This window comes from Dermochelys coriacea, chromosome 6 (genome assembly GCF_009764565.3).
Source record: "Dermochelys coriacea isolate rDerCor1 chromosome 6, rDerCor1.pri.v4, whole genome shotgun sequence".
Classification (NCBI taxonomy): domain Eukaryota; kingdom Metazoa; phylum Chordata; order Testudines; family Dermochelyidae; genus Dermochelys; species Dermochelys coriacea.
In genome coordinates this window covers 116,805,088-116,826,533 of record NC_050073.1, presented here as the reverse complement: position 1 = coordinate 116,826,533, position 21,446 = coordinate 116,805,088, and the positions used below count along the sequence as shown (strand labels likewise).

Here is a 21,446-nt window from a genome sequence, read left to right as displayed (position 1 = left end):
GTTCCAAGTTTGTCAAGTTTTTAAGTAACTTGTTACAAATTGCAGAATTATTTAACTAAATAAACAAGAAGATTCTATTGTCAGGAAAAAATCAAGAAAATTATTGTTTTATTAAATTAGTTTTCTGGTAAATATTTTCATGGTCACTTTATAGTGTATAGTTAGAAGATTTATCTTCTGTGGAAAAACAAATACTGTAATTTTCTACCAAAAGTTCACCTATTGCCTTTGAATCCTGATGCATTCTTTTTAACAGCTGGAACGTGAACTGACAGAGCTGCAGACATCAGGCAAAATAAAGAATAACAAATCCATTAAGAGTAAAAGACTGGAAATCGAAAAATCAATTGAAGATAGTGAGAACACGGATGAAGCCAGTGAGGAGTCAAGTCTTGAGAGGAAGTTCTTTCTGAAATTAGATGCACTGAGGGAAAGGATAACATTCTGGAACAGAAAACTAGATGAGTATGTTTAGTGAATTGTGTAAGAGCTGCAATTTGAAATATGTATACATTCCAATTCATTGCAATGGGGCTTGGTAATTTAAGGGACTGATAATAGGATTTGTAGCCTGTGTTACATTTATTTCAGCTGAGGTCCAAACTGATAGTATTCCAAAATATTTACTAATTATTTATTAATATTTACTATATTAATTTTGTAATATAGTTTGGGAGAAAGAGTTCTGTCCAGAGGACTGGAAGAAATTTTATAAAATAAATCTATCAAAGAAAGGCAAATTAAGGGTGTCTGATAACTGGCGAGGAAAAAAACTACTTTAGAGAAAAGTTGAACAGAATTAACCTGGGCATAGATGAAGTACTGAAATAATAAGCAAGCAGGCTTTAGATTAAAAAAAAAAAGTGTAGATCACATCTTTATCCTGAGATGATTGATTGAGAAAGAGCTTGCCTACAGAAGATTTGTCTTGAACTTCATAGATTTCACCAAAACTTTCACCTGCATTCACGGAGTCACTATGGAAGATCTTGCAACAATATGGGCTTCCTAGAAAGGTAATGTCACTGGTCGAGATGCCATGTGAAAGTTCAAACTGCTGCATATGAACAGAAAATGGAGAGACTGATTAGTTTGATATTACTGGCATGCAGCAGGGTTTCATCATCTTTTCAGCATTGTGATGGATTAGGTGATGCAAAAAGCAACATCAAAGGAAGATACAGGACTTATGTGGAGTAAAAGAAAAATTCAAGCTCTTGACTTCACACGTGATACCGAATTTTGGCAAATGCTAGAAGCCCACAGCAGAAAATTTAATGCATTCAGCCTTCTTGGCTTGCTGAAAATACTTGGTGTTAACTTGTGGGATAAAGTAACCAATGCTGCTGATTTACAAAGAACTGGCCAACAGACTGCAGAGACTGTGATGCAAGAAAGAAGGCTGAAGTGGTTTGGACATATACGGATGTCAAAAAAGGGTGTTTCTAGACAAACCCTTGACTGGACACTACCTGGCAGAAGATGAAAAAGAGGAGGACCACAGGTGACATAAAAAACCATTGAGAGAGATGCCGCTGTCATGGAAACAGACTACAATGGAGCAAGAAATGTGTCACTGGACAGATGGAAGTGGAAACACTGTTTGCCGCATGTGCACAAGTCCCAAGAACATCTAATAGAAATCAAGTAAATAATAAAAGTCATTAAAATGGCTGTTAACTACCCTGTGTGAACTGAGAATTGCTGGATTCAATCTACTTCCTAGTAGACAGGTGTCCTTATTTTAAAAAAATTATTAGCAGTCTCAAAGATAGGACAAGGATTGAACAAAAATGTCTAGAACCAAAATTTCTTAGCCATGTAGGACTAGTGAATGGAAAAGTTTACAGCTCTTGAAAACATGTATTGATCCAGCAAAATGCCCTGGCAAGTCAGGAGGTATTTGTCAAATTTTAAAAATTCATGCCAGTCTGATTACCATTGGAATTCCAGCATAACTTTAGCAACTGCTTTTTCTTGACATTCATTAGTTAGAGATGAGTGCTTTATGGGTGAAATTCATCACTGAGCACAAGATCTATGCACGGCACAACCCCTCAAAATAGGCCTTCAGTGAGATTGAAATGGTGCTATAAGGCTTATGTGAGGCCCTTTGCATAGGGATGAATTTCTTCCCTTAAGATTTGGAAGCTGATATTCCAAAATTTGAGATGCTAATAAAGCATTGAATTTTTAGTTCTAGGGATTCTTCCGATGGTTGGTACTAAAATCATATTAGATTTCAAGTGGGAAAATACATAAGAGTTAACTGGTTTTTGAAATCTGATACCTCATGACTATTTAGAAAGGAATGTTTGTTACTGAAAGAGAGTTTGGATTGCTAGCTTAACAATAGTAGAAAGAATTTTATTATATTCTATTGTGTTTTACAAGACAATGGTCCTTAGATCTATCATTGATCCTTCAGTTTAGCCAGCGCTTGCTTTATGTGCTTTCGTGTCTTGGGTTCTTACCCCATCCCAGGGTGCAATGAAAAGCGGGTTGACAAAAAATTCTGTGGTGCATCAGACCTAAAAGAGAACCAGATCATGCCAGGTTTTTTAACTGGTGAGCAGGAGGTGGTTTCCAGAGGGAGAGTCCTGGATGCCTGTCAATGAGGAGAGGGAAGAAGCATGCACACTTCTACTGTGTCAGTTCAGTAATGGAACAACTGAAGGAGTTGGGAGTGGGGAGGGGTTGAATATATTGCAACCTGAAATGTCCTGAGTAGCCACCTATATCAAGCCTGTGCCTTAAGTCACTCCTTTTGCGGCGGCACTTCAGATTAGCATCATTTTCAATACTTCAAAGAAACTAAACCTCTCTCTTACTCCTACAGATGATCCCTCAAGTTAATGTTGGGGGTGGAATGAGGGAAGCTTGCCTGAAGATGCCTATGCTGTAGCTGTCTTGTTGATCACTGCAGGTCCTCACCCTCCAGTGCTGTAAAGCCAGCACCATTCACAAACATCCAATTCACTTATAATTTTTAAGAAAAATAAGTGGAAAGAAAACTAAAGAATGTGGCTCCAAGTTCTTATATGTAGAACAGAATAAGTCATAAAAAGCCATCTCAATCCCTATTTTTTTCTGAATTTGCTATAAAAAAGCAAGATGAATTTTGTGTCTGTCCTTATCATTTATTACATTCCCACCAAAATTTACCATGTTGTTTCTGTTGCAGAATTGAGAAAATTTACCAGATGGAAGTTAAAAAAAAGAAGAAAAGCAATAGCTTAGTAGTGCAGTTTTTGGTGACTGAATTGGAAACAGTGGGCAACACTCGCTTTGAAGAAGGCTCACCAAGTGATTCTTGGTAAAGTTATTTTAGACATTACGTTTTAAACCCTGTTTCTGCAGCCCAGTGCCACCCACAATTCTTGATACCTGGGCTGATCTCCTCTCTCTGCAGCTCATGGAGGCAGATCAGAGTTTTGAAATGACATGGTTTGGCCATGCCCACTCTGCTCTTGCTTGCTTCCAATTTCTTGCCTCTGTGGCTACTGTGGAAGGCGGCAGCTTTTATAGCTCCCTCCTTCACATCTGAACAAAGTAGTAGACAATGCTTCAAAATCTAACAGTCCTTTCTGATGCCACACCATGCCTTTGAGAAAGAGTACAGACTGGCCTTCACACAAAGGCATTCCTTTTGGACCTCATCCTTACAGAAATACCAGCAAAGAGACAGCAGGCTCCCCAGATGAAAGCTGAGGAACCATGGCTTGGAAAGAGAGCCCCAGGAGAATCCTGCTGCTCCCAAAGCCTCTTTATGACAAAGACCACCTAGGTCTCCCCCCAGAATGGAAGCTTTGGGACAGGATTTCCCAATTCCTGGAGGAATGTGTTGCTTTGACCATGGACTAGTGAGTGAGGGATATTCCCTTGAGTTATGGGCTCCACCCCATCCATTTTTCATCCTGTCCCCCATCTCAAATAACCCCGTAAAGCACAGTCTAAGCTAGAACAAGATTTCTCACCTCCTGGGTATGGGAGTGATATAGAGCATTCCCTCACAAGAAGGATTCTCAGGGTTCTGCTCCATCTTCTCTATCATTTAGAACAGCAGTTCTCACACTGTGGGTCGGGACCCCAAAGTGGGTTGGGATCCTGTTTAAATGGGGTTGCCAGAACTGGCATTAGACTTGCTGGGGATGAAGCGGAAGCCTGAGCTCTACCACCCAGGGCTGAAGTTGAAGCCTAAGGGCTTCAGCCCTGAGTGGTGGGGCTCAAGTTACAGGTCCCCCTGCTTGGGGGAGAAGACCTTGGGCTTTGTCTTTGGCCCACCTTACTAGGATCATACAGTAATTTTTATTGTCAGAGGAGGTGCAATGAAGGTGCAATGAAGTTTGAGAACGCCTGCTTTAGAACCATACAGGGGGAATCTGAGCCATTCTAGATCTCAGAAGGCTCAACAAACGGATGAAGAAAATGAAGTTCTGGCTGAAACCCTGACTTCTATAGTGTCATCCCTGTCCCAGAGGGATTTTCTATCTTCTGTGGAGCTCACAGATGCATACTACACATCCTGATCAGACCATGCCATCACAGGTTCCTAATGTTTGCTTACAGCAGAAAGCATTATCAATATCAGGCACTCCAACTTCGCTTTCCCTCAATCCCCAGGTCTTTACAAAGATTTGGTGATAATCATAGCCAGACTCAGGATGGGAGAGCTATCTATACCCCTTCCTGGAAGACATTTTTATCAGAGCTCCATCCCCTATAATGGCACAAACAACTATGTTTCTGACTTTGACTCTCCTGCAGATGCATGGTTTTATTATTAACATCCAGAAAAACACCTTGATTCCATCCACCCAAATAACTTACTTGGGAGCGGACACAGACACCTTGATAGGAAGGATATATCCATCTCTTGAGAGGTTCCAGAAGATTCAAGACCTCCTTGCATTGTTTTGGAACTGCAAGAGGCCCACGATCGCAGTGAGCCTTCAACTGCTAGGCCTCCTAGTATTGTGCATAGGGATCGCCCCATGGACACAATCATGCATCATGCGCCTTCAAGGGCTTCATCTTAATGGTATGGGACCACACCCCTGAGTACATGAAAGATCAAATGAGGATCCTGGCACAGGTGATCAACTGCTTAAAGTGGTGATCAGCTCAGGGCATTCCTTATGCCTTCCAGATCCCCTGATCCTCATAACTGACTTCAATCTAGAGAGCTGGGGAACATATCTAGGGTCCCAAACAGCTCAAGGCTTCTGGAACTTGGAGGAGAGGACCCACAGCATAAACCTCCTAGAACTAAGAGCAGTCAAGCTGGTGCTATGAAGGTTTCTGTCCAGGCTAGAGGGGAACCGCTTACTGATTTAGTCAGACAACATGACCACAGTCACATATGTGAACAACCAAGAGGGAATAAGAACCCTAGTACTATGTGCTGAAGTTGCGCATTTTTAACATCTTGGGAATAACTCATCTGGAAGCAAGCAGTAGCTGAGGGGCCTGGCCAGTTCACATGGCTTCTAAACTTTGATCTGCCTACATGAGCTGCAGAGAGAGGAGAGCAGCTGAGATGTCAACGATGTGGGAGATTCTGCTAGCAGAAGGGAAATTGTTGATAAATTTTCTGTTCTTACCATTCAGAGTTAGTGAATTTTAACAAGCCTCCCCTGCCCCCCAAAAAGGAAAAAAAAAACAGTTAATACATTGTTTCAGAGTAGCAGCCGTGTTAGTCTGTATTCGCAAAAAGAAAAGGAGTACTTGTGGCACCTTAGCGACGAACAAATTTATTTGAGCATAAGCTTTCGTGAGCGATGAAGTGAGCTGTAGCTCACGAAAGCTTATGCTCAAATAAATTTGTTAGTCTCTAAGGTGCCACAGGTACTTCTCTTCTTTTAGTTAATATATTGTGACCTGAAATTCTCTGAAGGAAGTATTTTCTTCAGAAACACATGTAGGGCTAAATCTGGCCTTGGCCTAAGTAGGCATGACTCTCATTGACATTCGCTGGGAGTACTACCAGCTTATGGTATGGATAAACTTAGTTCTGGTGGTTAAATTTATGACCCCGGCTTTGTACGGGAGAACTATGTAGGAGTTTAGAGAGAAATGGAATCAGTATCTAACCCATGGGCAGAGCATGGAGAGGGCACACAGCCCTTCTATAAATGCTATTCACGGATTGAGCAAGAGCAGTGAACCATCTGGACTCGTACAGAAGTTTGTGACCTTTGGATCTGCCCATTTCCATATCTCTCTACCCTGCCCTCTATGAAACTAACACAGAGCCCATCAGTGCTGCATGCAGGGAATGCATAGTCACCCTGCTCACCTTCAGGGAAAAGTGCAAGAAACTCCAATATAGACTTATAGAATAATGGGCTTGTGGAAGAATTTATTTCCTAACCCTCTTAAGTTATTTATTGCTTTATGTCCTGAAGTATACAATTTTGTCATCTATTTATTGTGGTATATAAGCTATAATAAATCATCAGTAGAGCTCAAAGCACTTTACAAAGGAGGTAAATATAATTATTCCCCATTTTACCAATGGGGAAACCAAGCCACAGAGAGAGGTAGTGATTGTCCAAGGTCATCCAGCAGACCAGTGGGAGAGCTGGGAATAGACCCCATACTGCTCTGTCCACTGGGCCACACCACCCTCTCATAAAAATACAAAAATACTCTCTCGCTCTGGTACCAGTGATATTCTTTAAAATGCAGAGAGCGCTCAAAATGAAAGAAGACGTTTGTTCTATAAAACATTCTTCAAAAGAAATTCAGTAATTTTTAAAAAGATAAATTAGTCCTTTATTTAATAAAATGTTCCAGTAGCTATAATCATGACTATCAAAAAGTATACAAATATTTTGGAAAAAAATAGATATTTTATTGGGGGGGTTGGGGTCTTCTTAGTATATCTAAAACTGAAATGTGACTGTTTTTTATAATTTGTTCAATAGTTATTTTAATTAATATTCACTCCATTGATGCCTGATGTAAAGGCATAAAATGTCTAAGGATTCCATTAAGTTTTAGGTAAGTTCTTTGGGCCAAATGCAACACCAGAGATTTGGGGCCTCATTGAAGTCAATTGAAGTTTTGCTATTCATTTCAATGGGAGCTGTGTTGGGACCATAGTAATACTTAGGCACAGTAGAAGATAATATTCCACTATTTGTATAGTATATGCTATCAAGACTTTGATTCCCCTGTAGACCAATTATTTGCTATCTTTTTTTATATTTTTTCGCATCCAGGAAATTCTTTATAAAATAAGATGATAGATAAAAGAGGAATATGAAAATCTGAAATGACTAATAGCTATTTTAACTACTGTGGCAGCAGTGACAGCGAGCTCCTGGATAGCTTTACTACTTGTTGTAAAGAAGCATTAAAGGTTGTTTACATGGTCTCAGTATAAATAACCTTGACACTTTGTTGAGGGGAGACTCAAATTTAGGTTGGCATTATTTCAAGGACAGTTTTCTGCTTGAGTACTCCAAGCTTGTCCACCTCAGCTGTGCCTTTCTCTTATGCTCAGACATGTCTGCTAAAGTGCTGCAGGTTGCGATGCGCTCAGAGGTTCTCTCTGTACTTTCCTTTATAAACAGTGTTCTTTGTTAGTATTGTCATTTTATTTAATTAATTAATTTTATTTTAAAGCTGCTTTTTCAAGCCAAGGATTTTTAATATTGACGAGGAGAAATGCTAAATGAGTCCAATGTTTGAATCAGGGTCTTAGCACAGAGTCCTTTAGAGAAAGAGCAGTGTTTTTATTCATTGCAAGTCGATCTGCATTTGTTGTTTGTCTTTTTCTAGAAAATTGTCCTTTGATTATTGAAAAGAGTATTTGGTTTTCAGTTTGGTTTTCTCAGCTTTTGGGAAACCACTACATTTCCATAATAGACTTATTTTAAGAACTGTATTTTAGCTGTCTGTCAAAACTGTTGATATGGCCCCATTACTGTAGTATGTGAAAAAAGAAAAGGAGTACTTGTGGCACCTTAGAGACTACAGCTCACTTCATCGGATGCTCAAATAAATTTGTTAGTCTCTAAGGTGCCACAAGTACTCCTTTTCTTTTTGTGAATACAAACTAACACGGCTGCTACTCTGAAACCTGTAGTATCTGAGCACTTCACAGTCTTTAATGTATTTATCTTCACAATGACCCAGTGAGGCATGGAAGTGCCATTATTCCATTTTGTTGGTGGAGAACTGAGCCTTTGTTATTGCCTTGGAAGGCTGTAGGAGAGTAGGGAAGTGGTCCCAGATCTCCTGGGTCCTAGGCTAGTGCCCTTACTGCTGGATTGTCATTCCTCTTTTAATGTTTCGGTGTAGTAATATAGGTCCATGTTCAGCGTGCTCACTTTATGCAAGTCGTCCCATTGACTCCACTAGAATTACTCACTTGCATGAGGCAAACAGTTTTCCAGACAAGAAGCCTAGAGCTGTGGCCATAAGCATGTGAGGAGGACTTTATGGAATCTGCGATGCAACGTGGAATCCTAGAAGCAGGAGAGAAATGTGGTGGATCACAAACTCATTAACATTAGTATTTGCTGCCAAATGTAATCTGTAATGTTCAAAATGAGGTAACACAAGGTCATCCATCTCTAGTTGAAAAGAGATATTTCTAAAAGTATAAAAGAAAAAGAAACTACCCCAAAATATTACTTATTTTTCTTTCCCTTCATTTGAAAACTGAAGAAAAACCAGGTTCTGGTTGCAAAAAAAAATTTAAAAAAATGAAGAAAATGTTATTAATTCATTGCTCTCCATTGTTCATTCCTGGACACAGGTTTAATTCCTGCTATGATTTAATTCTATCACGATTTTGTGCCTGGGACTTCAAAGCATATAGTATCACAGGAGTGAAAATAAATCGCATCATTCGAGTGCACAACCGTATCCTGAGGATGATATTTGAAGAGAAGTTTCAAATGTTTTTGGATAAAGAAGTTTTAAGTGAAACAGAGTGAGTAGATTATTTTTAAGGACAATTTAGTGAAGCAGTTATATGTGAAGCAATATGAACTTAGTGATTTTAAGTGATAGATATATTTTACAAAGCAACACATAAACCAGTGTAAGGCTGTGAATTCAGTTTAAATATAAATGTGAATGGCCAGATTTTTTTTTTAAAAGGAAAGGCGGAGATACAGTGCAAAAAGAGGAAAAAATGCATGCATGTATGCATCTGTATTAAACACACATCTCAGTAGTGTACATGCAGATACCTGGTTGCATATTCACCCAGTGGATTTGTATTCTCCAGCGCTGGTGTGTTCAAATTTCTTATGTGGATTTCAGCCTTTACTTTAGAAAGGTTTGGCTATTTTAGAAACTAAAGATTGGTTTATACAGAAGTTCCCTGCAGGGTGGATAATATAACTGACAGATGAGTTCACTGGGGGTTCTGTATGTGGTGTGATAGCAGGATCAGGTACTGAAGCTTTAAAAATTAACAATGATTCTTCCTCTAGTGATTGTCCATATGCATTCCACTTCTGGCGCACATGCATGTAAGTTAGGATTATTTTAGCCAACAAGTATCCATTGGGGCAGTGCCTGCAGCCTGGATGACCTTGTGCCCACCCATACCTCAGTTTGTTCTTGCAAGCCATGGCTGGAAGATGGAACTCCTGCAGTGTCCTCTTCTCTGTACAGTGTGTGACTTTACTGATGTTTTGTGTGTGTGTAAATGAGTTAGATAGTGACCTTGTATAATGTGTTTTTGTCTTTTTTTTATGTCTGTTGACTATACATGAAAGAGCAAAAACCTTTTATTAGTGTTAGCTTTATTAGTATTAGCTTCCTGGTATCGAGGTTTAGCCATTGGGACTGAAATGAAGTCCATGGAGTTCAAAACTTGCCTCCTGTGATATGACTATTCCACTTAATGATGGGTGTTTTAAGTGCCTTTTTTGTTTTGGAGTGGAGAATATGCCTGTCAGATGCTCATTCTGTGGCTCCTTCGCCCAGAGAATTCAGAAACTGAGAAAGGTCCGTCTTAAATTTTTCTCCGGGAGCGTTCAACAAGATCCTCGGAGCCAGAGACAAAGGGCCTGCTGGGCCTCAGCTGGCTTCCTCCATCAGCGTGCTTATGAGCTGTGGCTCAGCTCCACGGGCCCGGGCTCCCTCTTCAGAGAAATTTCTGTTTGCTGAGACTGGTAGAGTCGCTAAGTCCTCCTCCATCCAGTCATCTGAAAGGGATAGGAAGGAACATGGTTCCCAGATTGAGTACCGGTGTAGCTCACCCTCCTGGGATTTAGTAAAAGGAGACATAGATCTCCTCAGACTCCTGTCAGCTCAGCCCCCAATGGTATTACCTGACTTTCCCAATGCTATCTCTCAGAATGAAGGTCAGATCCTACCCTGGACCCAGCATTGTTGCATCTAACAGCATGGAAGCTGGCTGGTTAACTACCATCAACAGGAGCTGAATAGCTGACGTCCAGAATACACTGGTGCACAGCAGAAACGATTCTACTAGACTGAATTGTGCAGGAAAATGGGAGATGCTCTATTTGGGCAGCACAGTGCCACCTGTCTCCTTTAGAAGACTTGATTCCTGCTGTTCTAGACTATCTGCTGTCCCTAAGCATTCAGGACCATACATCAGCTTCATAAGAATACATTTAGTATCTATATCAGGTCTCCATCCTCCTGTCCAGGGTCACACCATATTTTCCCACCCTGCAGTTGGTAAGTTCGTTATGCCCTTTATTCATGTGCTTCCTCCAGTTTCAGAGCTCCCTCTTTCCTGTGACCTTTATATAGCCTCAGCGGGGTTAATGGGACCTCCTTTTCAGCCCCTAGAATCTTTCTCTCTATATCATCCATCTTTTAAAATGTTTTTTTTAGTTGCTATGACATCAGTGTGATGGTTAAGAGAGATTCAGGCCCTCATAGCTGGTGCATCTTACATGCTGTTACATAAAGACACAGTGATCCTTAGGTCTCACCCACAGTTTTTACTGAAAATTATTTCAGATGGTCATCTGAATCACATGAATCACCAACCAGTTTTCTTTCCCAAGCCTCACCCCAATCAAGGGAAGCAAAGTTGCATGCCCTTGATGTGGTTAATACTCTTTCATATTGCCTTGACACAACAAAACCCTTCAGGAGTTCCCCAAGACTCTTTGTAGCAGTTGCTGATAGGGTAAAAGGTCAGGCAATGCACACCCAGAGACCGTCTACATGGATGTCTAATTGTATTAGATCCACCCAGGCAGGTTAGAGCCCACTCCACCAGGACTCAGGCGCTTTTATGTTTATGGTATGAAAAGCATATCTGTTTCAGAAATTTGCAGGGCAGCTATCTAGGGATCAGTCCTTGATTTCACCCACCACTATTCCTTAGTTGAGACTTCAGGATGCCCATTTTGGCAAAGTTGTCTTACAACCATGAACCTGGTTGTGAGGTCGCTGCTTGGCAGTCACCAGAAGTGGAGTCCACATGGACAATCTCTCAAAGAGGAAAGAACGGTTATTTCTCTTATGGAAACTGTAGTTCTTTGAGATGTTTTGTTCACATGGATTCCATTATCCACTCTCCTTCCCAGCTACTACAGTAATCTTGCCAAGGACCTCCAGCAAAGAGAAGGAAGTAAGAACTTGATATTTGAAATGCAAAAAAGAAAAAAAAAGATTTTTTTAAGGGGGCACAGGAAATGGAGACCACCCTTATGCGTTAAAGGACAAAAACACTTGTTTTATCATGCATTTTATCTTTAGTGATCACCAGATATTGCACACTGAATATTGATGTTATTTGTAGTTCTTAAAATAAGTGGAAGTCACCTTAATTGCAATCCAGCTAATTCTTAATGAACGTTGTACAATGAACATGCTTCACTTAGGCTGCATATTATTTTTGCAACAGAAGCACTGAAATATTTTCCTGCTTCTTATTCTTGTTAAGAAACTACAGGAAGATGCTGGAATATCTCTTTTATGTATTTGACCCAGACTTGCCAGTTAAGAAAAAGCAACTGCTACAAGTGCTTGAGGATGGTTTCCAGGCAATGAAAGAGCACAAGGTGAGATAAAATCTGCATAGAAGAATGTTTATTACTTAGCCCTGGTCTATACTGTGTGTGGTGGTGGGGGGGATTGAGTTAAGTTAAGTCTAAGTTATGCAACTTCAGCTAAGTTATGCAACTTCAGTGAATAACATAGCTGAAGTTGACCTACTTAGATTGACTTACAGTGGTGTCTCTACTGCAGTGAATCGACTGCTGCCGCTCCCCCGTCGACTCTGCCTGCGCCTCTCATGGCACTGGAGTACAGCAGTCAACCAGAGAGCGCTCGGGGGTCAATTTGTTGCATCTAGACTAGACGCAATAAATAGATCTCTGCTGGATTGATTGCTGCCCCGATCTGGTGGGTAGTGAAGACTTACCCTTAGTAGTTGGTAGTCCAGCTCAGAAAGGCCTAATTGGTGCTGCTCTACTTTCCCCTCTTCTTTCATCTCTTCTTAGCCTTTTGTCCCACTCATCTTTCCCCTCGTTTTCTGCATTTATTCTTGTCCTTCCTCCTTGTTGTCTCCACTTTCTTCTTTGCTTTTTTCCTTCCCAGCACAGGAATGATCGGTGCTTTGCTACTTCTTTTCAATTCTTTATCCTTTTTCATCATGAATACTCAGTTGGGAGGCAGTCCAGCAGTGTTGATGGAAGCTTCAGGATTAAGTCTCGCCCTTCAGGTCAGGCTCCCAAATTTTCTGCCTCCAGTAGTGTAACAAGTTAGTTTAGTTTCTCCAAACCAGATTGTTTTGTAATTTAATTTTTATTTGTTTTTGTGCAGCAGCGACTTATCATCTTTATTCCTCCTCTTCCTCCCCCTTCCCCCCCAGATTAGGTATTTGGCAGCATGGAGACTTCAAAGCCTCAGCTATAGCTATTCAGACCAAAGGTGTTTCACATACTTAGTAAGAAAAGCCTGCTTGGTGGTAAAAAGTCAGAATCTCTGGGTATAATGCTTGCTTGGAGTGAGATGTCTCACATTCTATCCTAGTCTAACCCTTGATGTGATTTGTGACAAGCAGTGGCTTCTAACTTGATGGCTACAAGGATGTTACACCCACGAATAGCAATCAGTCATCCTAATCAGATCTTGTGCATCCAAACTTACAGGTGAGGAGCTGTTCTTCATAGCCAAGAAGAGCTTTTGAATCCAATGCAGAAAATTGCTCACTTGTGGTTTAAAAAAAAAAAAAAAGGCCTGGCTCTGGCCACACTTTTACCCTCATGAAAAAGATTTCCAAAGACCCAAAACTTCATTGCACCAGTCATTTCTGATAGAGGTTAGCCGTAGCAATTTTCTCCAATGAACAGGATTGCTGGTGGCATGCATTGGCTTCATCCCCCAAGTTGTTTCTCAAAATGCACCTGAAGAAATTCATTCTTGGGATGTGGAACCACACATCAGCTACAATGCAAAATTAGGTATCATTCTCAGATCACATCCAAATATCCCCTTGTGGGAAGGTCAGTACAAACAACATGCTGAAAGCCAACCCAATTTGCACTCTAGACCCTTGCATACTCACTAAGGAAGTAAGCCATTCAGGTTGAGGAGCGTACTTGTAAGACAAATTTCCAAAATCTCAGCGCACCCATCCTTTTAGTTCACTGTGACCTCTGTCAGTAGTGTGTCTGAACAGCCTTCTTACCCAAAACCCACAAACATGGCCACGTGGGATCAGATCAGTGGTCCATCAAATCCAGTATGATAGTGGTCAGTACCATCTACTTCAGAAGAAGGTGCAAGAAACCACATTGCAGGCAATTTTGTCTCTCATGGAGGAAGTCTTCCCCATTAGAGGTTAGTTTATGATTGAGGCATGAGTGTTTATGTCTCTTCTAAAATCAGGGAGTAACAAGAGGTCAAATGGAAGTAATGTTGTGTGAAGAGAAGAATCTGCTATCTTTCAAAATAATTCACATAAAGAATATAGAAAAGAGGAAAAGGGAGAGTTGAAGTCCTTCTTCTAATCTTCCACTGGTCCAGAAGGCATTTTGCACTTGCTAGATAGCTAAGCAACCCACATGGCATCTACAGAAAAGACCAGACCTCTTGAAGCAGGGACCCCTTTCATTCAGACCAGAAATACCTACAGTTACCAGCCTAGGGCATCCTAAGAAAAGTGTAGTTAGTTCACCATGGATTCTCCATTGGTCTCTGATACAGTTTAGGGTATCCAGATACAATTCAACCAGGAAGTTTCACTCATTGATCTGGTCAAATTTGTTTCATGTGCAAGAGGAAACAGAAGGCTTTTTGGGGCAGGGACTTCCTCTTTGTACCGTGCCAACTGCATTGGGTACCTGACCTCTAGATGCTACTGTAATATAAATATATAATAATAATTACAAAGTGCTGGCCATCTCAGCTGCACTTGAGTTTCTCCAGATTGATTTATTGGAGTCCTACAACCAAGCACAATATAATCATGGGTCCCAGTCCCAGCCCTAGCAGTGTTCTGTAAGTAGGCACATTGGACTCTTCCGGGGAAGTAGTTCTCCTATCATTTTGTTTGAACACTTGACAGTCCTTTGGAAGTTTGTGGCCTAAATGGGCATTCCTAATGCTCTAAAGTTATAGCTTGGGCATATGGAATATGCCTGCCAGTTGTATGCTCTTTATTTCATTCTATCCAAAACATGAAGGCATTAGGGCCTCCAAGTTCCTGCAGGCAAGATGTTAAAATCCTGCACCATTTGGCATGCTTGGCATCTGGGAAACTATTCACAGAAGTCCGCAGGGATACTGGGAAGAAAGAGTATGAGTCTCATGTGAGGAAGATTTGCAGAATAAGTTTCCATTCCTCTGCAAAGTCATCCTTGATAGGAAGGTGCTACTGGGTTGGTTCCTACGTACATTCCTGCCTATTATTCTACTAGAAGAATAATGAAGACTCTGTTTATTCACCCCTCCCTAGCTCCAGCTTGTGTGAATCACTGTCTGCTACTTCCAACTGCTGGTGAATAAGAAGAGAACCCGTGTAAAGGAAAGAAAAAAAATTCTTACCTGATCATTTTGTTTCTGTTAGCAGATTCTCTTCTCATTCAGCCCACCCTGGGAGTCTGGTAAATGATAGGAATACAAACTGAATTCTTTTTCTAAAGGGAGACTTAGACATATACCTGTCTTTAAACATATTATATCAAGTTGTTATCTTAATGCTAATAATCAGTTGCTGGAGTGTTCCCACAACTGTGGAAGAACTCTTCTGGCAACCTGAGCTGAAGGTGGGGCTTTGTCTTGGAGACTCCAGCAAAACATTGGACTGCCTTGTTGAATTCCATACATAGGCGTCATTATCTCATTAGTGATGAATGAGGAGAAAAGCTGTTAACACTGAATTATCAGGCAAGAAATGTCTCATTCTGACCCAGGAAAAGCAAAATGTAAAGAGATGGGATAGGAGAGCCTTCTCTCTTTCTTTTTCTGCAGCATCCTCATTTCGTCTTCCCTACTTATAGCCCACCTCTTCTGTTTTGTGAACAGCTTGTTGTTGAGTGATGGGATTGTATCTTCAGCAATATCTCACTCTCTCCCGTTTCCCTCTCTGCTTCTTTGTTGATATATTGTGGTTGTGCTCAAAGGCCCCAGTTAGGACTGCCCCCTCCCACTGTGCTAGGTGCTATTCAAAGATATAGGAAAAATCTGATTCCTGCTCCTAAGAAAAAGGAGTCCGGTGGCACCTTAAAGACTAATCGATTTATTTGGCCATAAGCTTTGCATGAGCTTTGCATCTGAAGAAGTGGGTTTTTTACCCACGAAAGCTTATGCCCAAATAAATCAGTTAGTCTTTAAGGTGCCACCGTACTCCTTGTTGTTTTTGTGGATACAGACTAACATGGCTACCCCTCTGATACTCTGCTCCAAAGAGTTTACAATCTAACTTTCTTTTCTCCTGACTAGATTGTGATATCACAAGTAAATGAGCCTGCCCTTCTTGTTTTTTACTCCTCCCTCTTCCACTCTCCACCTCTTCCTTAATTCATTTGCATATTGTAAAGCTTCTGATTTAGGATATATGTCTTGAAATTCTTACAGGGGGCATTGGTCAAATAAACATACTTAGACTTTACTTTAATCTTTGCAGCTTTCAAGAAGAGAAGAAGCTGTTCTCCTGTCTAACAGTTTAAGTATATGTGAATGTCCCAGAATAGAATTTTTGCAGCAACAAACCAAGGATGAATGTAAAAATAACAATGATCTTGAGGAACCATTCATACATGGTAATGTAATAGCTTGGAAAGGTGGTTTAAAACATCATTGATAGGTGTAAGGCTCGTTTCATAAAACACTGCAAAGTGTTTTGTCTTGTAAGTACAAGAAAATCTTGTAACTACAGTAGATTGTGACAGAGTATACAGGTCTTTTTGTGTGGGACCCTAGAGACCTGCTGCAATCTGGCCCAGTGTCCTTTCTATTAGGAAACCCCACCAAGCTATATAATGGCCTGGAGCTAACTCCGAGAGTGGGTCAGAGGAACCTAAGAGAGGCATTCCTATCTGGAGGCTAATTAGATGTAGCTTAACCTTTCTAGACTCAACAGCTCGAAAGAAGGGTGAGTTATAGGGAGTGAGGGGAGACACAAGGGGGTTGTGCTAACTTGAAGCCAGGACAGGGCACTCTGAGGAAACAGGCATCACTAGTGACAGGATGTATCAACCCTTCACCGGCATGGAATGGGTTAAGAAGCTTCTTTGCGCTAGAAAAGCGCCACTGTGCCACACTGGCAAGTCATGCCAGGAATGGAGAAGTTTAAAAGGAGGCATCACTACTTAGCAGTGGGCAGTCCAGGAAGGGAGCAGTCTGTTAAGGTTCCCAGCTCCCAGGAAGAAGCCTGATAACTAGCAGAACCTGTGCCCTCAAAAAAGGGAGCACAGGTCCCCTGTGCTAAAAGGGTGAAGAGACTGTGTCCCATAACTTGTGCTGGAGACCCCAAGTGGCTCTAGGATAGACTGTGGCCCATCCAGGGCCCCTCTGAAGAAAGGGAGGCCAGTATCCTGGCTTAGAACCGCCTTTAGGTTTGTTTGTTTTTTAATTTGCCCTTTTTAGCTTCTTTTGCTGACTTTGGATTGTTTGTTTCACCTGAGACTCTGAAAAGGGGAGAAATAGCCAGAAGGCCTTGGCCAGAAGGCTGAGAGTTGGCCACTGCTAGACTGACACTGACCTCTCTGGCTAGAAGGACTGGACTTGTGTGAAGTAACATCAAAGGGGGTGCTCTGATGGGGACAGATCCTTGACACCACCCTCTTTTATTTTTGTACGTCTGAGTTTACTGCTTATAAATCTTAGCCAAATTGTACTGTTCTGGAAAAAATTGTCAGAAGTTTTTCTTCCCAAAATGTACTTGTTAGATCGTTAATCTGCCAGGCCAGAATGTAGTCTCCTATAGTATGGTATCGAACTGACCACCAACATTTTATTGCCCTGTGTTTATACTAAATTTGATAACGTTATTTTTAAATCTTCTTTTCTTTCCATCCCTAGGGAAACTCATAATTGCAAAAGTTTTTCTTGGACATAGTGTTCCAGCTTGTGAAAAAGATCCCATCAGTCAAGTCAACTATCCAGGGGCTAATTCAGTGTTCAGGCCTCGGAAACATTTACTAAGTGATACATCTGCAGCCGATGATGGTAATGTATCTGTAGACTGTTGTTACCACGAAGTGAAGGTTGTGTCAGTGTTGTATTCTAAACACTGTCTTTCACACATCTAGGAGCCTGTCGTGGAATTTTGGTCCTGGTGGGATCTCAGAATATGGTCTTGACCCAGCCCAAGTGCATGTTGTTTTGAACTAATGTTAAAAAGGATAATAAAAGATGCTCACTGTTTTAGTGATTACTTGTGGTAGTTGAATTCATACAGAATTTAAAGGAAAGCATGAAAGACCAGATTGTGTTCTTCAGCCACTAGTCCATACTAGAAATAGTGTGGTGTACACAATCCCTCTCCCAGCTTTGCATTGTTCAGAGCATGTGTGTGCATTGTTCGGGGGGTGTGTGTGTGTGTGTGTGTGTGTGTGTGTGTGTGTGTGTGTGTAAAATAACTGGGGCCACATACACATAGCTCAGTGGAGATCAAACATCGTCATCAGTAAAACCCCCAAGCCATCTCTGCTTGAGCAGAAGGAGAATTCCTTTAACGCTGAGAAGCATGCTTTATTGTCTCTAGAGGGAGTCATGATCACCCGCACTAAGTCTGTGTATTACCTATGTACCGATGCAACAAACTTTGAGCGGTTGATCCTGCTTGCTCCATGTGGCTAATCAACTTTGCAGGACAGTGCAGAATGGGAACAGGACCATGGCTTCACCTCTTCCCTGTCCAGTCGGGGGGATTTGCAGTCATTGGAATACTAGAAGAGAGCAATCCCTTTGTTTACTTGAGTGCAGGAACTGTGATTGTACCTGTCCTTCCATGGGCAGGAAGATGAGAAAACCAATCTGTTAGGTGATTACACCATAAAATGATCGACTAGTTTTGGGTAACAATGTAGTATAGCAGATTGTGCCATGGGGGCCAAAGTGAAGTTCCCTTTTCCAATAGTCCGCCATGAAAGAACAGCTGTGATTTTCTCCTTGGCTCCCCCCTCACTCTAGATGGAAAATAATCTGTACCAGGAAAAGATTTCATTTGGCACATTGGGTATTGGGTGGGGTTGGCCAAGTCTCTTGCCCACTCCCTTCCAACCAGCAGGAGAGGGAGTAATGGCCCTAGAGAGGCTGCTTCCCACTCATACTGGAACCTGCCAGCTGTGCAGGAGTAAGAGGGCACGTTACTACCCTCTGAGGATGTGTAGCGCAAGGAACAGGGTTGCCATAGGAAAATAAAAAGCTAAATGATAAGGTTCTGCAGTAAGATTTGATAAGATTTTTAAATGCTGCTTTAGGGCACCTGAAGAGAATTAAGATCCTAAGAAAACAAATCTCCCTTGACAGGTTTCAGAGTAGCAGCCGTGTTAGTCTGTATTCACAAAAAGAAAAGGAGTACTTGTGGCGCCTTAGAGAATAACAAATTTATTTGACCATAAGCTTTCATGAGCTACAGCTCACTTCATCGGATGCATTCAACTCAAAACTTCTTAAATGAGAGAAATGTTTGTTCACTACATCCTGCGGTGAACATGAAACAGTCTTGTATTTATTCCTTCCGCTTGTGTTTATTCCTTTTCTTTTGCTGTAGAAACATATTCTTCCATGGAACATAGAAACTGTGACTGCCGCCATCGACAGTGTGAGTGGTTTGTGTTTGATCATGAACTGGTCTTGCCTGAATACGTCGTTGAATTTGAGTACACTACACTGGTATGAACTTTTTTTCCCTAGTAGGATGTTAGACAGTAAGCTTTAGATCTCAAAGATTAAGAGAAAAACAACTAGTTAAAATTACTCCTCCTTCACTCAGATTACCTGACAGGACCTAAATTCAGGGTTCTGTTCCCTCTAACTGTTTAAAGGTGTGATAAAACTCCCATTGAAGTCAATGGGAAACTACATACACTGCAATGAGAGTTAGATCAGATTTTTATTTTGTAACATTATCAAGTGTGGCAGGGAAGGCACTGAGACTTAAATGAAGCCTTAGCAGTGCAATGAAGCACAATTGAAAATTAGCTCCTCTCTCACTAAATGCACCATCCATCGAGATAATGAGACATTAAAATGAATGAGATTTGACAGTGCTCAAAACCTTGCTTCATGGAGTCCTTAATGAGAGAGCAACTGATTTTCAACTTGTGGTTTGGTTCAAAGTGTGATGTATGTAGTTTTGAAGCATGTACAGATATTCTGCTACTGGGTTGGGATCCTGAACAGGTTTTTCCTTAAATAAAAAAGCTTTTATGATAATTTTTTATAAGCTAAGTGGTGGACTGGCCTTGCGGTTATGTGGCTATGTAACTTGCTGTCATCATGCAGGGGTCTCAGTTCAGGTCCTGAGCTCTGCTACCTGGCAGAAGCAGGGTGTGCTGCAAAAGTAAAATATTCAGCTCCTGGAGGGGAGCGTAGGGGAGATTTCCCCCCTTTCTGTCACATCTGAGTGGTCCACTGCCAAAATAATTGCAGTACTGATGAACTCCAACGTGTCTACATCTAACTCTCCTTCATTGGAGAGTGAGCTATTGCAGTGCTTGGACTTTGGGGGTTTGGGTAAAGAAGCAGACTTCTGTTGTCTTCAGTGTGAGTTCTATATGTGACAGGATATGGCCCATAGACTCTTCATTACTTTTTGTTCATAACATACTGTAATATGTAAATGCTTGTGCAAACGAAAGCATTGCTATTCTCTTCTGAAAGTGCTGCATTACCGAAAGATAGTTTCCTAACTCTACCTTCTGCATATTTGTATACAATTTTAAATAATTTACCTAATTTAAAATAGAAATTTTACAAATGTTGACAAATGTTATTTTGCATAGGTCAAAGTTCAGTCCCTGTTTTCTATGCTCAGCAATGTAATTGTAGAAGAAAGAAAGAAAAATACAGAAGGATTTATATTGTCTAGTGATTTGCAATGTGATGATGAAGTTATGAATATGGAGCCTACAGTAAAAGCCAGACCCAAAATTGTTTGCTTGGATGAAAAGACAGTGCTTTCAGTTGCTAAGGCCAATATTTACAGTCAAATAACGGTGAGTATTGTCTGTTAAACTTACAGCGGGACAAGTTTATTACATAATCAATGTCATGTTATTCAGATTGCCTCATAAACCAATCAAAAGTAGAAAGTCACAAATTAAGGCTAGCATTTGGGCTTGATTCTGGTGTTACACTTGTTTTACATCAGTGCAGTGCTTTGGGAGTAATTAGAGATCCAAAACTAGTGTGAAATCATCACAGTGCCTTCTGTCCCTAAATTATGTCATTTGTTTTACATAAAAATATGAATGACAAATATTGGGCAGGATTCTGATCTTACTGACTATTGTATAAATAACTCCATTGAAATCACATGCAGAACTAGTGTTTGAGAGACCCGGTTAAGGCCTAAAATGTCAACTTTAACTGTGAGTCTTCTCAAAGTTTTCTTGGCTGCATGGTTGTGTCATCATAGTGATCACTCCTGAAAAGATTTTATATGTCAGTTTTGGCATCAGAAAAATATAAATCCAGTGAAGGGGAGAACTCTTGACAGCCACATAGCTACACCCAGATTTTCAATATCATTGCAACTGATGGGCCCACAAAACCCTTTATGCAAATAGGTATTTGCATACAGAACTCCTTTCATTGCACAGCTATCTGCAGTTTTGCATTTGCAGTTACTCATTTTGTCTGTACAAACTTGATGCAGGAAGCCTGCTGAACATTTGACCTTTCAAATTGTTAAATAGTTTTGATCTCCTCTCTTGTCTGTGTCTTTGATGCAGTAGCAGTTCTCCACTCCCCCTTGCATTCACCCATAACTCCCCTTTCCTGAGTACTTGGCTTCAGTTGGCTGGTTCCTCCCC

At 40.9% G+C, this 21,446-nt stretch overlaps 1 protein-coding gene across 5 annotated transcripts in view; it reads left to right on the top strand.

Moving 5' to 3' along the window:
- Window positions 1-21,446, top strand: part of LRRC9 (leucine rich repeat containing 9) — an 87,249-nt gene that overhangs the window by 21,189 nt on the left and 44,614 nt on the right. For 4 of the 5 annotated variants that reach the window (XM_038408097.2, XM_043516662.1, XM_038408098.2 and 1 more), the window contains exons 9-16: window positions 257-465; window positions 3,185-3,316; window positions 8,771-8,947; window positions 11,900-12,017; window positions 16,088-16,223; window positions 17,485-17,631; window positions 19,181-19,302; window positions 20,415-20,627. In XM_038408097.2, coding sequence (XP_038264025.1) covers window positions 257-465; window positions 3,185-3,316; window positions 8,771-8,947; window positions 11,900-12,017; window positions 16,088-16,223; window positions 17,485-17,631; window positions 19,181-19,302; window positions 20,415-20,627 — 1,254 coding nt within the window. The remainder of the gene's footprint in view (window positions 1-256; window positions 466-3,184; window positions 3,317-8,770; window positions 8,948-11,899; window positions 12,018-16,087; window positions 16,224-17,484; window positions 17,632-19,180; window positions 19,303-20,414; window positions 20,628-21,446) is intronic. The other variant, XM_043516663.1, reaches the window with a different exon arrangement.